This window comes from Nyctereutes procyonoides, unplaced genomic scaffold (genome assembly GCF_905146905.1).
Source record: "Nyctereutes procyonoides isolate TBG_1078 unplaced genomic scaffold, NYPRO_anot_genome, whole genome shotgun sequence".
Lineage (NCBI taxonomy): Eukaryota > Metazoa > Chordata > Mammalia > Carnivora > Canidae > Nyctereutes > Nyctereutes procyonoides.
In genome coordinates this window covers 31,015,997-31,031,434 of record NW_026575048.1, presented here as the reverse complement: position 1 = coordinate 31,031,434, position 15,438 = coordinate 31,015,997, and the positions used below count along the sequence as shown (strand labels likewise).

Genomic DNA, 15,438 nt, shown 5'->3' with positions numbered 1-15,438 from the left:
CTATTTATTGTTCTCTGGAATAGCAGTGTCCAGTATCAACTTTAACCAAAGCTAGTTCTCTAAACTGTCTCATCTGTGAAATGAATACAATGGGATTGCTATGAGTATTAAACGAGATTATGCTCAAAAAGCGCTTAATGGTAAACCGTGAGGGCCAGCCACACAGTGCCGTTGTTAAACACCTGCATCCCTGAGATGAAGAGTTTGTAGATAATGCTCCTTTAGCGCTCCCCAAACATTCACTAAGTGCCTATTCTGTGTAGAGCCCTTAGTGCAAAAGATCTGCCTTGCAGGAGTTTGCTATCTAGTTGAGAGAGCCAGGAGAGATTACAAAACAGAGAAACCAGATGCCCCACGTTCTGGGACCTGGGAGCTGCGAAAGAGGTCTGTTTCCACGGAGGTGATTCTTGGCGTTCAAATTTAAGTGGCTTTGAAAGATGAACATATTGAACTCAAAACGCACACGCAAAATCTACACTGCCGGTACGCAATTTATTCTTGGTGATAAGTCTTGGGGTCGGGGGGAGAGACGTATGGGAAATACTGCAATCACTTCTATTATCCGACAAATATCGAGCAGTAGGTTTCGTGAGAAGAACACCTATCTTTTGTCCAGTCTGTTTACTATACGTTGCATGCTCTGGGCAGGTCTTCATGTTCAGGAACAAAGTACACACACACACACACACACACACACACACACTCACACTCACACTCACACGCCCCTTTCCGAAACTAAAGGCCGGGGACTCCCGAGAGGTGGGAGGCCTCGCGACCCAAGCACACAATGCGGGTTGCTTCGCGGTAGCTCGCACCCCACCCCGCAGGCCAGGGTTCGACTCCTCGGGGCCGTTTGGCTCCTCCCCTGCAGTCCTCGGGGGCGCCCTCCCTCCCGCGCGCTCCCCTCCTCCTCCGCTGGGGAGCCGGAAAACCCGGAGCGAACCGGCCCCGCTGGGCGGCGCATGCTCAGTAGCGAGCAGGTTCAGTTCGCTAGTAGGAAGCTGGAGCGCTACACCGGCGTCGGCGGCGGCACCTCCGGGCGGCCGGATCCTCCGACGACGACCTCGGGCCTTTCCCCTCCCCCGCTCCGCCCCGGCCCCGCTCCGCCCCGGGCCGCTTGCGTTTCGGGGTCCCCGCCGCGCGGAGCGGGCGCCGCGGCCCGAGTGTCCCTCCACACGCCCTCCCCCAGCCGCCGGCTGCGCCGCGGGGCCAGGCCGGGCCCGGGAGCGTAGCCCCGGCGGGCGGCGGCCGCGGCGGAGGGCAGCCCGGGGCGGCGCCGGCGGGCCGGGGAGGGGCGGGGGGCCCGGCCCCGGGGCGGTGGTGCGGGATGCCGCCGCCGCCGCCTCCGGCTCCGGGCTGCGTTCGCTGTCCGCCGCTGGTGCCCGTGTCGGGTGGCTGGCCGGGCGCGGGCCTCGCCCGTCAGCCGCCTCTGCAGGGCTAGCCCGGCCGCGCGGCGCCCCGAGGGGGCCGGGCCGTCCGGTGGGGCCGCGGGCCTGTTCGGAGCTGCGAGCTCGCCCTCTCGCGGCTCCCCGGCCCGGCCGCCGCCGCCCCTCTCCCCGCCCAGAGGCGCCCCGGGGCCACCATGCAGGCGCAGCAGCTGCCGTACGAGTTCTTCAGCGAGGAGAACGCACCCAAGTGGCGGGGGCTGCTGGTGCCGGCGCTGAAGAAGGTGAGGAGCGCGCGCGGGACCCTGCTTCCCGGCTTGCAGCCCCCGCGAGGGCGCGGGGCCGCGGCCGGGGAAGGGCCGGGGCCGGGGCAGGGCCGGGGCCGGGGCAGGGCCGGGGCCGGGGCCGGGGAGGCGGGGCGCGCGCTGGGCCGTCTTTCTTCCCGGCCTCGGCGCCTCCCCGAGAGGACGGCGCGCACTGGGAGGCTTCCCCCACGCTCGCCGGCTCGCCGTTGACATTCACCGGGTGTGTGGGAAGGCCTCGGGAAGCCAGGCAGGGTTTGTCCGAATCATCCAGCCTCGGAGAGGTGAATGTCCTGCCCCCCCGACTCACAGGCAGGAGTTGGGGGGGGGGGCTCAGTTTGCAGCGGAGGTCAGAGCAGGCCACTTTTCCGCCTCGTCCGTCTTGCCCGGGGAACCGCTGTCAGCCCCCGGTTTTAGGTGTGCAGTGTGCTGTTTTCAGTGGGCTCGAGAACGCTCTGGCCGCAGCGCTGGCTCTGGGTAATTGCAGAGCTCGCCCGCCAGCCGGAACACGGCCTGCTTTGCTCGCCCTCTGTAATCACTCTTCATTCCCCCGGATTCCCCCACTGCTCCGGGGAACAGGGGCGGGTGCACAGGCTACTCCCTCCCCAACCCCCCCAGCGTCCGAGAATCTTCATTCTATCTTGCTCTGTTAATTTGGATTTTCAGCCTTTCTGTATTTTTTCAAGTTTGCCACATTGTTATCTAAAGTTGTACACTCCATGATCTGTGCTTTTAAAATGTTTTAGTACATTTAGGAATTGTTGCTACACTTTAAAAGCTTCTAAAGCAACATTGTGACTTAGTACAAACACCAAAGCGTCAGAAACTGGTGTGTTTGAATGAACATAAAAACGGTGTTTTTTTTGTTTCCCTTTTACCTTTTCTATAAATAGATTACTTTAGTAGTGTTTCTTAATCCCAATTTCTTGTTGCTCAAAAAATGTTTTTTATGTGATTAAAGAATATTTTTTCTCCTACTGAGAGTTGAGATTGTGGTGTACCTTTTGTTCTAAACATTTATACTTTTAAAAACTGTGTCTTAAAAGGTGCCTGATGTTTCCCAAAGGCCAGCAACTTTTACTTTCCCTTTTGCCCTACGCAGCATCCCCCCCTCCCCCAACAGCTCCTTGGAAGCTTACAGTGGAAACTATTTAGTTAGCCGAATTTGCTCATTTTTTTCAGATATAAATTACTGACTCTTTTTCCTTAAGTGTCTGAGTAAGTAACAGGCATCTCTGTGATACTGTTTTCTAAGAAAACTAGAGAGATGCCATATTCCTTATATACCTTATTCATTAGCTATCCCATCAGGGCTCTCAACTCTTTTTACTTTACCTGTAATCTTGGTGTCTTAGCTTATAAGAGGGGAGTAGGAGGTCTCAGTCGTGATAGAAGCCTGGTACTGATGGAGGTGGGGGGTGGAGTGGGGAGGAGACAGAAACATTGTTGAGAACATACAGAAGAACTCATAAAACCCAATCTGTTTGGGGCTGTTTGGCTTAGGAGCAAACAACTCCTGTCCCAGGGAACCATCAAGATAGTCTGTTAGTTGAGGGTACTGTGAAGTAATGGAAAGAGCACTGTAGGAGTTGGCAGATCAAGTCTAACTGCCACACTGGTGGCCCTTGCTGAAGCATTTTCCATAGAAGCATTTTGTTTGGCTGGCACAGTGTTCTTTTACAAACTTTTAAATGTAATTAGTTGCCAGTATTTAAACGTGGGAGATGTTACGTAAAATCTGAATTTTCAGTTTTTCTTGAAGAATAGGAAGGTTTCTCCCCACTGGGCAAGACCGTAAACTGCTGGAGCTGAGTGAATGGCTTTCCTCTTTAGACTGGGCATGCATCTCCAATTTATCACAGTCCCCACCGGTCCTCGTTGCCTATTTACATAAACCTGCTTTGACTTGAAGCAGAGATAACCTTGCGTGACAGAAGTGATGGGGGGAGGTGGAAGTGTACACAATCTAGCTGATAAGTAAAGATTCTTCCAATTCTTATTTGAGATAGCCACTGCTCTTGACTCTAAGCCACCTAAGATGAGGTTGAAAATCTATTGGATATCTGGATGCGCTCCTGGCAGCTCAGAACCTGCATTTTCACCTGCTTGCTAGACATTTCATGTGGATAGCTCCCTATTTTGAACTCTTCCTTTAGACTTATTTTACTGTTTGCAGACATGCCCAACTTGTGTTTTCTTACCTGAGGCTCTGTTATGTTATTCTCTTAACCTGGACTGCCCTTTGCCTGGCCAACACTAACTCAGGTGTTTTCTCAAATCCTCAGGGCTGAGTTGGATAGTCTTTATTTTCTTTTAGCAGCAAACCCTAGCACTTCAGTGAGTTGTAAGTTCCTATTTAGCCGTCTCCCCCATCCCAGGACTAGATTGGATGGTCCTTGAGAATAGGAATGGTATTTTACCCCTCTTTTTACCCTTCACACATTCAGTGCCTGACACTTATCTAGTAGGCACATAATTTGGCTGAATGGGTGAGGGAATACCCAAACTAAAACCGTCACCTCTCTCCCTTACACTGACTATTTAAAAATTTCCTCTTGATTAGGGCTTTATTATTTTATTTGGTTCAAAACTTTGGAATCATTTCTTACTTCTCTCTTTTACATTCCTCCCCATACCCAGGCACAGCCTATAGGTTTATTCCCTTTTGACATGTTCTTCTAATCTGTTGCCTTCTACTCTGAGTCTCCTTTCCCACACTACTGTAGATAGCCTCTTAACTAGTTTACTGCCTCTTACCTTTCCCATATCTGTTTTTTGAGATTTCAGAAGTTATAGAACACTTCTGAATATGTTGCACTCTTGTTCTCAACCACTGATGTCAACGTGTAGGGGAAGGGAGAAAAGGGAGAAGCAAACTGTAAGAGTCTCTTAATTAACTACAGAGAACAAACTGAGGCTTGCTGGAGGGGTGGTGGGCCAGGGGATGGGCTAAATGGGTGATGGGGATTAAGGAGGGCACTTGAGCATTGGGTGTTACATGTAAGTGATGAATCACTAAAATCTCCTGAAACCAGTATTATACTATATATTAACTAACTAGAATTTAAATAAAAACTTAAAAACACGCACAAAAAAAAAACAATTGATAAATTTTGAGGGCATAAGATGAGGTACACAGTCTTTAGCATGGAATTGGTGGTGATCAGTGATCTGGCTTCATCCTGCTTTTCTGACTGGATTGCTTACCATAATATTTCATATTCTTTATGCTTCAGCCAAACTGGATGACTGCTTTTCCTGGATATGTGCAGAATGTTTCACTATATCAATCTAAGTCCTATCTTATCTATTGCACAAATATGTTATGCTTACTACAGACCAGGTAATGCCCTTGGCACTAAGGATAAAAAAGTAAATGACATCATCCAGAAATGACTAAGTTAGAGCAGGGTGGGAAGGGGCAGAGGATGAATTTGGAGAGGAAACTGGTTTATAGAGAAATTTTTTAATATTAAGTTAAGCAGTTTGAATTTTTTCTTGAGGGGATGAAAATTAGTTTGGAATTTTAGAAAATTCACTTTGGCTATAGAATAGAAAATGCATTGGAGAAGAATGAGACCAGAGGTAAGGAGAAAAGTTAGAAGGCTAGTTTAGTTTAGTAGTCCAGCCAAGAGATGATATACATTTGAATTAAGGGTGCATTTGAACTAAGATGGAGATGTAGGGATGGATTTTGAGAGATGTAGGGCACGTGATAAGAGAGCAGGAAGAGTCTTAAGTTTCTGGTTTGTGTACCTTTAGTCAAGACAGGATGGAGGAGGAGAAGCTCCTGGGGGTGGAGAGAGTGGCATAAAAACACATTTGGGACATGTTGATTTAAAAGATGGCTTATCCAGGTGGACTTGTCAAAGCTGGCAGTTGGTTGTTGGTATCTGCCACCGCAGATTTGGGACTGCTAGGGGTGTAAGTAAAGGCTTAAGAATAGATGAAGCCTTGGGACACTTGGATGGCACAATCAGTTAAGTGTCCGACTCTTGGTTTCAGCTCAGGTCATGATCTCATTGTCGTGAGATCCAGCGCAACATTGGGCTCCAAGCTCAGTGCAGAGTTTGCTTGAAATGCTCTCCTTTTTTTTCTGCCTCTCCTGCTTCTCTCTCAAATAAGTCTTTAAAAAAAAAAAAAAAGATGAAGCCTTTATCCATACAAAGACTTACACCTAGATGTTCGTGACAGCTCTATTCATGGAATCAACCCAAATGTCCACTAACGGTGAATGAATAAACAAATTGTGAAATAGTCATACATTGGAATACTACTTGGTGATAAAAAGGAATGAATTATTGACACAAATGACAATATGGCTGAATCTCAAAAATAATTAAGCCAGCTCAAAAAAGAGTATATACTATATAACTATGTAAAATTCTTGAAATTGAAAACTCATCTACAGTGACAAAAAGGTCAGTGGTTGTTTTTGGGGAAGGCTTTTGTGTTTATTTGTTGATTATACTGATAGTTTCAGGGATATATACATTTGTTAAAATTTAACAGATTGTATAACTCAGGTGTGTGGAATTTGTTGAATGAAGACAAAAAACAGGTTTTGAAAGAGTATTTTGGTTAGAGAGTCTGCATTTTTATTTTTATTTTTATTTTTTTGAGAGTCTGCATTTTTAAACACTATGCTATGCTACTTCTAGCAGGGGTGATGGCAACCTTTTTTCTGTGTTGGAGAGGAAAGAAATAAAGTTGGGTTTGTACGTTGTGGGGCAGGGAGTTCATGGCAGGTAGTCTCTGTTTTCATAATGAAACAAAAGGCAAGAATCTTTACATAGAGTGAGGAAAGAGAAATGAGTAAGGAGTTTAAGAAGCAGGGTGAAGTTTTGGAATTGCTGTTGGGGATTGTGGAGAAGGAGCCAGCCAGTGAATTAGAAAGGAATTGCTGAGCAGTGCTGAGTGTGGAGACCATAAACTTGGAGTATCATTAATTGGTCTGGTTATGAGATTTCCTCCAGCAGCACTCATCAGTTTAGGTAGAGGGGTACAGAACAAGAATTGGTAGCAGGTGGTTGCAATAGAGACTAAGGATAGCAGTATTTCAAATGATAGGAGGTAAAGCTGTAAGACAGGTCATGGAGGTTTAAATGAAAGCTCCCATGGGGATGCCTGGCTGGGTCAACATTTGAGCATCTGCCTTCAGCTCAGGGTGTGATCATGGGTCTGGAGATCAAGTCCTGCATTGGGCTCCCTGCGAGCAGCCTACTTTGCTTCTCCCTCTGCCTACATCTTTACTTCTCTCTCTGTCTCTCATGAATAAATAAATAAAATCTTAAAAAAAAAAAAAAGGCGGCTCCCATGGATTAGGAATCCTGATGAGTTGGAAGAGGAGGGTAGGGTAGTGAGAGCAGATCAGGGATTATGAGTAGAAACGACAATTATACTTTAGCGTTTTAAGATTCCAGAGATGAGAGAAATAAGACAGGAGCTCCAGAGTTGGTGTATTGGATGATGGATTGGAGTACTCTATACATATGGATGATGACGAAGTCCAAGGATTATGGCATATGTTGTAGTGGAAAGGAAGACTCTAATCCAGCAATGGCAGTGAGGTCCAGAAATTACAGCAGTGAGGATACTTCAGCCACAAATAATGTAAGTGACAACTACTCCCTATTTTCCATAATGTATTTTATTTCACAACTGTGGGTAGAATAGGAAAGAACTTTGCACTTTATTTTTGAATTTTTTTGTCCTTTTTTACCCAACATTTTATTATGAAAATTTCAGCTCATCACCTAGGTTCTATAATTTACATTTTACTGTTTGCTTTATCACATGCCTATCCTTTCCTCCCTCCATCCACCAATCCATCTTACATTTTCATGCACTTCAAAGTTAGTTACAGATATCAGTACATTTTATCCCTAAACACTTAAGTATGCATGTTATTAACTGTAGTTCAGTATTTGTTTACAGTTCTTTTTGGTTTTTAGGTAAAATCTAATGTACAGTGGAATGTACAAGTGTTAATTGTACCATTTGATAAGTTTTGACCAATAGAATCCCAAGCCTCTATCAAGATATCAGACATTACTATCACTGCTGAAGTTTCCCTCATGTGCCTTGTCTGTCGATCCCTGCAACTGTTCTGATCTTTTATCTTCCTACCATAGATTAATCATACCTATTCTAGAACATCATATTAATAGAATCATATAGTATATGTTTTTGGTAAGGCTTTGTGGTTGTGTTTATCAGAAATTCAGTCCATTTTTCTATCGTACGATTGTGTCAGAGTTTATCAAGTGGTTAGATACCTGGGAGGTTTCCAGTTTGAGGCTATTATGAATAGTGTTTCGATGAATGTTCTTATTATACAAGTTTTTTTTTTTTTTTTTTTTTTTTTTTTGTAGGACTACGTTTTCATTTCTCTTGGGTAAATACTGTTAGGTAAATGGCTTATAGAGTGTCTGTTTAGTTTTCTAAGAAACTGCCAGACTTTTTCTCAAAGTGATTGTACCTTTTATATTCCCATCAACAATGTATGAGAGTTCTAGTTGCTCCACATTTTGATGTTATTAGTCTTTAATTTTAGTTGCTGTGATGGGTGTGCAGTGGTAATGGTGGTTTTAATTTGCATTATCCTGGTGACTGATATTAAACACCTTTTCATGTTCTTATTGGCCATTCTTATGTCTTCCTTTGAATGGTGTCTGCATAAATCTGTTGCTCATTTTAAATTTTGAGTTTTTAGTATTGAGTCTTAAGAGTTCTTTAATGTCTTGGATAACTTGTTTATCAGAAAGATGTTTTATGAATATAAACATATTCTGTCCTGTGGCTTGTTTATTCGTTCTCCTAATGGTGTTTTTTGATGAGCAGATTTTTAAATATCAAAGGAGTCAAATTTATTAGGTTTTTTTTTTTTTGTTATTGCTCTGTAAGAACCCCCTGCCTGCCACCAAATCATGAAATAATTCCCTAATGCTGTTTTCTAAAAAAACTTTATAGTTTTAGCTTTTATAGTGCTCGCTTTGGCAGCACATATACTAAAATCTGAAGTTTTAGCTTTTATATAATCTGTGGTCCCTATCAGGTTAATTATTGTGTATAATATAAGTGGGAATTGATTCTTTTTTTATGCTGAGATCTAGTTATTATAGAACTATGTGTTGAAGAGATTTTCCTTTCCCTGTTGGACTGTGATGCTTTTATGAAAATTAAATGAATATATATCATATATATTTATGTGAGTGTATATTCACACATCTTCAGTCTATCCCAGTGGTCAGTTTGTTTATATCAGTACCATACTTTTGGTTACTGTGGATTCAGTAAGTCTTGAAGTTAGGTAGTGTTAAGTCCTCCAATTTTGTTCTTCTTTTAAAATATTCTTTTAGTGTTTCTAGATTTGGATTTCACTATAAATTTCTACCAAAATATCTTGGTGAGATTTTGATTGTGATTGCATTGAGTCTATAGATTGATCACTATGGAGAGTTGACATCTTAACAGTATTAAATCTTTGGGTCCATGAACATGGTATATCTCTCCATTTATTTAGACTTTTAATTTCTTTCCTTCCTTCCTTCCTTCCTTCCTTCCTTCCTTCCTTCCTTCCTTCCCTCCCTCCCTCCCTCCCTCCCTCCCTCCCTCCCTCCCTCCTTATTTGAGAAAGGACAAGCACCAGCAGGGGAAGGGGCAGAGGGAGAAAGAGAAGCAGACTCCCCACTTGAGCAGGGAGCCTAATTGTGAGGCTTGATTTCTGGACCCTGGGATCATGACCTGAGCTGAAGGCACCCCAAGAGTTTTTAATTTCTGTCAGCAACACTTTGTAGTTTTCAATGGAGAAGTCTTAGATGTCTTTGGTTAAGTTTAACCCTAAGTATTTTGTGTTTTGATGCTATTGTAAATTGTGTTAGAATTTTTTTTTTTAAGATTTTATTCATTTTGAGACAGAGCATGCATGGGAGCATGTGGTGGGGTGAGGGACAGAGGGAGAGAAGGACGAAGATAAGCAGACTCCCCACTGAGCAGGGAGCCCATTGAGATCATGATCTGAGCTGAAATCAACTGGTTGAGCCATCCAGCTACCCCTAGAATTTTATTTCCTAATTGTCACAAATATGCAAACATAAAGCTGCTTTTTATATGTTGAGGTCATATCCTTTGATTTTGCTGGTAGTTGTTCCACAGAATTTTCTATGTGATTATGTCTTCTGTAACTACAGACAATTCAATATTTATTTATTTATTTATTTATTTATTTATTTATTTATTTATTTATTTATTTATTTATTTTCCTTTCCTTATTTTACTGCCTAGGACCTCCATTAGATGTTGAATGAAAGTAGTGAGAGTGGTCATCTGTTTTTATAGATGAGTTTTACAAATGATCCTTAGAGAGGCAGACTGCTCAAGATCTTAAAACTAATACATAATACAGGATAGAATTAGGATTTGAACCTGAGTCTGTCCAGCTTCAAAGACAACTCTTCTACTGTACTGTATTGCTTCCTTTGAGTAGGTGGTATAATACAGTACAGTGGTGTTTTAATTATCTTGCACCTTAGATTTTAGGAAAGAGAAGTGCCTTAGGATTCAGAAGACTGAATGAAGAGGGCTTTGAAATCCCTTGCTTTAAGCTGAGAAGCTCAGCCTTTTTATGCATTAGGGCTCTGCATAGGATGACATTTGGAAAAGGGGTTCTGCTGCATAAAAAATTAAGACTTTTAAGGGCACTAGTTAATGGAAAGCTAACATAGACCACAAAGGAGGGGGCTGAGAAGTAAAGGCTTGGGGTGGCAATAGGAAGCTTGGAGACTATCCTGTGTGTTTATGTTTGGGAGTGACAGAAGAGATGTTTTAAGTGGAAATGGGAATTAAGTGAGGATGAGGAGGAAGTATTCAAGGATTTGTGGTGGCTTGGAGTCTAAGAGGAGCTCAGCTTTTTAGGAGTTCTGAGTAGCTGGAGACTAGAGCATGGGGCCAGATCTTGTGAGGAGGGAGGAACCAATGAAAAGTTTCAAGCAGGATATTGACAATTAGATATGAATTTTTTTAAAAGATTTTATCATACGAGCAAGTGGGGGGGGCAGAGGGAGAGGGAGAGAGAGAATCTTAAGCAAACTCTCTGCTGACCATGTAGCCTGATAATGGGGCTCAATCTCATAACCTTGAGATTGTGACCTGAGTGGAAACCAGGAGTCGGAGGCTTAACCGACTGAGTCACCCAGGCGCCTCTAGGTGTGAATTTTGAAGGCTCACTGGCTGCTCTGTGGAACATACATTGCATAGTAGTAGAACTGTAGGCAGGAAGGCTAGTTAGGATGGGATGATGGTGGTTTTGACCAGGGCAACAGCTGTGGGGATAGAGAAAAGTGGACAGATTTCAGATGCAGAGGTAGAATGATGATTAAATGGTAGAGTAGTGAGAGAGAGAGAAATCAAAACTTATTCTTCACTTTCTGGCTTAGAGGTCTAAGTAGTAATGGGATGAAAAAGGACATACCAGGAGCATCTTAGGAGAAGAAGAACTAAGAAGCCTTCAGTACTCTGGGAATGAGAGGGTGTGAGAGGATTGTGTTAGAAGGGGTTTACGGTTAGAGGATAGCCAAGTGTGGCAGGAATGGAAAGTGTCGTTGGACTGTCCTCAGGAATTATAGGCAGGCAACAACCTGAAAGCTCTTCTGATAATGTATTTTAAAGTACATTTCAAATACCATTTTCTCCATGAAGGAGGAGTAGAAACACTACAACTCCATCCCCTAAGGAGAATGAATCTCTTGGTTTACTTAGGACTCTATACCTCTATTTTAGTACTTAGTGAGTCTGCCCTTCAAAGTTTGCATCTATGGCTTCTGTCTTTCTCTATATTGGGAAGTACCTCAAGGTCAACAATAGGATCCTATATTCCCTAAAATGCTTAGCATATTTTCTCACATATAGCTGATGCTCAGGACATATTTGTTGAATGGCATGTGCTTCTGAGTCTTTCCCTTCAAGTTAGGTGTTGGTTGACACCTTCAACTTCAAGGGACATTGGAATTGCCATGTTCAGCATATATCATTTTAGCAAATAGGTTAGCAAATACTATATTTTAGAAATAATTCATTTTAAATGGCTATATATATGTGTGTATATATATATATATATATATATATATATATATTCATACATGCATGCCCAGTGTGAAGCCCAATGTGGGGCTTGAACTCACAACCCTGAGATCAAGACCTGGGCTGATATCAAGAGTTGGATGCTTAACAGACCACCCAGGTGCCTCGAAATGGCTAGTTTTTTTTTTTTTTTTTTTTTTAAGTGTGTAATGCAGGGGAGAAGCAGATGCCAAGATGGGGTTGGGTGTGCAAGTATTTATTAGAAGTACTTGTGAGAGAAAATGGGGAAGGAGTTAGGGAGAGTCTTTAGACTATGATGCAAGTCTGACTCCCAAGTGAAGGAGAGAGAGAGAGGTAAGGGAGGAAGGAACTTTGGGTGAAAGTGTCTGACACTTTCAGTGCAGTTCTAAGGAAAGTTGAGTGAGAGTTGCCTGTCACAGGAACTCTTAGTCTCCCAGGAATAAGCCTGCCTTAGTTTGCCTGCCTTGCTCAGTCCCTGACTGGGAGCTGCCACCTGAGCGCAGCCTCTGTATGAACACCGTGATGGATCTCTGAATGCAGCAGCTGGAGTCCTCAGTCAGTTATCTTCCCTGGAGTTCAAGATTTGAGAGACTCCTTCTCATAGCCAGCCAGGGTCACCTCTGTAGCTATAAATTGCCTGATTCGGGATAATCAGTTACAATCTTCTACCACTTCAAGGGGGATTTCCCCCTGCCCCCAAGCCCTTTATGCTGTAAAAAGGAAAAAAAAATCTATCTATCTTAGGGTGAGTTTTTTTTTTTAATTTTTATTTTTTTAAAGATTTTATTTATTTATTCATGAGAGAGAAAGAGAGAGAGAGGCAGAGAGGCAGAGAAACAGGCAGAGAGAGAAGCAGGCTCCATGCAGGGAGCCCGATGCGGGACCCAATCCCAGGTCTCCAGGAGCACACCCTGGGCCAAAGGCAGGCACCAAACCACCAAGCCATCCACGGATCCCCACTTAGGGTGAGTTTTAAAAGTCAAAACTTAATTATCGTTCATATTAGTAGTACACAGTTTTTAGTAGTTGTCAAGTAAAGTTCACATTTCACATTCAAGTTTATCTCGTAATTAAACCTTTAATGTACAAAACCACAAACAAAGCAGTAAAAGCAAAAGAAAACAATGCGAATGATACCCATATTACTCTACTATATGAACTAGGAGCACTTCAGCACTACCTTAAGTGGTCCACTATCCAACATGAAGATGACTGCTTGTTGATTTTCCTTTCTAGACTTGGGCTACCTCCTCAAAGGCAGACAAGCACAGATCAGTACAAGAAATTCATCAAAAAGTCAAATTCTGGTCACTTCCCATTGGGGTTAGGAGTATACATAGGAGAAAAATTTAAAGTTTGAGTTTTATGGACCCTGAATTACTTAGATATTATTTTTAAAATACATATTTTAAAAGTGTAACAGGAAGATGATTTTGAAAAAGTTTCTTTAATGTTGCTTCCTGCTGATTTGACTGGTTTGGTTTTATTCACTGAATTTGTGGAGCTCTTACTGTATGGCAAGCATTATGGATATGCAATTCAAAATAAAAAAATTTGTTTCTCTGAAACTTGTATCTGGTGATAAAACAAAGTCTATAATCTCCCCCTATACATTAAAGCATCCCAATTGCAAATAGGATTGATCTTAGTATATAGAAAGGAATTTGACAGTTCAGGGTTCAAAATAGATAATAAATAGATCTTGAGAGAAAAAGAAAAGTGGAGTTTTTCATTAACAGACTTTCTGTAATAAGCTAATAATTCCAGTTGCTCATTTATATGTCCAAAGTAAAGTTTTCCCTTTCTATATAGATACGATTCATTTTCTATTTTACTTATAATCTAAATCATTTGCAAGTAAATTGATTTCTATGTATGGCCAAATAATTTGTAATGGAATGCACTAACTGATAATTACTTTTACACCTGTTTTCATTAAGGACTTTGGTAGGATTCTGATTTTTGTACATACACTTAATAACTCTCTTAATTTTAAATATACGTAACATAAAATTAGCCATCTTAACTGTTTTTAAGTGTATAATTCAGTGCCAGTAACTACATTCACAGTGTTGTGCAACAATCGCCACTATTTCCAAAACTTTTTCATCATCCCAAACAGAAACTCTGCACAAATTAAGCAATAGCTCTCCACTTCCCTCTCTCTCAGCCCCTGGTAACCTCTAATCTACTTTCTGCCTCTGTGAATTTGCCTATTCTAGATATTTCATGTACGTGGAATCATACAATATTTGTTCTTTTGTGTCTGACTTCACAGTATAATGTCTTCAAGGTTCATTCATATTGTAGCATGTATCAGAATTTCATTCTTTCTTAGGGTTGAATAATATTCCATTGTATGTTTATATCACATTTTGTTTATCCATTCACCTATTGATGGACATTTGGGTTGTTTCTGTCTTTTTTTTTTGCTTTTGTGAACAATGCTACAATGAACATGGGTATACAGACACCTGAATCTTGTTTTCAGTTCTTTTGGGTATATATCTAGAAGTGGAATTGCTGGGTCATTTGGAAATGCTATGTTTATCTTTATGAGGAACTGCCATACTGTTTTCCATAGCAGCCATTTTACATTCCCACCAGTAACACACAATGGTTCTAATTTCTCCACATCCTCACCTATACTTCTTATTTTTTGTTTTTTCTTTTAAAAATTGCTATCTTAGTTTGGTATGACATGATAGCTCATTGTGCTTTTGGTTTGTATTTCCCTTATGATTAATGATATTGAGCATTTTCTCATGTGTTTATTGGCCATCTCTAGATCTTCTTTATAAAAAATGTCTATTCAAATCCATTTTTTAAGTTAGATTGTATTTTTGTTAAGTTTTAGTAAATCATTAGATGTCTTTTTTTTTTTTTAAGTGGGCTCCATGCTGTGTTTGAACTTACAACCCTGAGATCAAGACCTGAGTTGAAACCAACAGCCAGACATTTAACCAATGGAGCCACCCAGGCACCCCTATTTTTCTTGATGATAGACCCATTCAAACCCAACCGTGTTGTGTTATTCAATTTCTTGATAATGTCCTTGCGTAAAAAATTTTATGTTTTCTTGCATTGTTCATGCTTTTAATGTCATATCTAAGAATCTTTTGCCAAATCCAACATCATGAAGATTTATCCCTAAGTTTTATTCTAGGAGGTTTATGGTTTTAGCACTTATATTTAGGTCATTGATTTATTTTGTGTTAAATTTTGTATATGGTGTGAGTTAGGTGTCCATTTTTATTTAGCATAATGCTTCAGAGGTCCATCTATGTTGTAGCAGATGGCAAATTTTCATTCTTTTTTATGGCTAAATAGTATTCCTTTATATATATCACAATTTCTTTATCCATCCATCTGTGGACACCTAGTTTGTTTCCATATCCTAGGTAATATAAATAAAGCTGCAGTGAACATGCTAGTGCATATAACTTGAAGTTTGTGTTTTTGTTTTCTTTTCTTTGGATAAATACCCAGAAGTGGAATTGCTGGATCATATAGTAGTTCTTTTTTAAATTTTTTGAGGAACCTCCTTACTGTTTTCCATAGTGGCCCTACCAACATACATGCCCACCAGTGATGCACAAGACTTCCCTTTTCTCTACATCCTTGCCAACATTTGTTATTTCTTGTCTTCT

The 15,438-nt window shown here is 41.8% G+C and overlaps 1 protein-coding gene across 3 annotated transcripts in view; it reads left to right on the top strand.

Moving 5' to 3' along the window:
* The first annotated feature begins 1,370 nt into the window (after nt 1-1,370).
* SOS1 (SOS Ras/Rac guanine nucleotide exchange factor 1) overlaps nt 1,371-15,438 on the top strand; it is a 139,853-nt gene continuing 125,785 nt past the window's right edge. For 2 of the 3 annotated variants that reach the window (XM_055327155.1, XM_055327154.1), the window contains exon 1: nt 1,374-1,669. In XM_055327155.1, coding sequence (XP_055183130.1) covers nt 1,583-1,669 — 87 coding nt within the window. In that variant the 5' untranslated portion in view covers nt 1,374-1,582. Of the gene's footprint in view, nt 1,670-15,438 lie in introns of all 3 variants that reach the window. The other variant, XM_055327156.1, reaches the window with a different exon arrangement.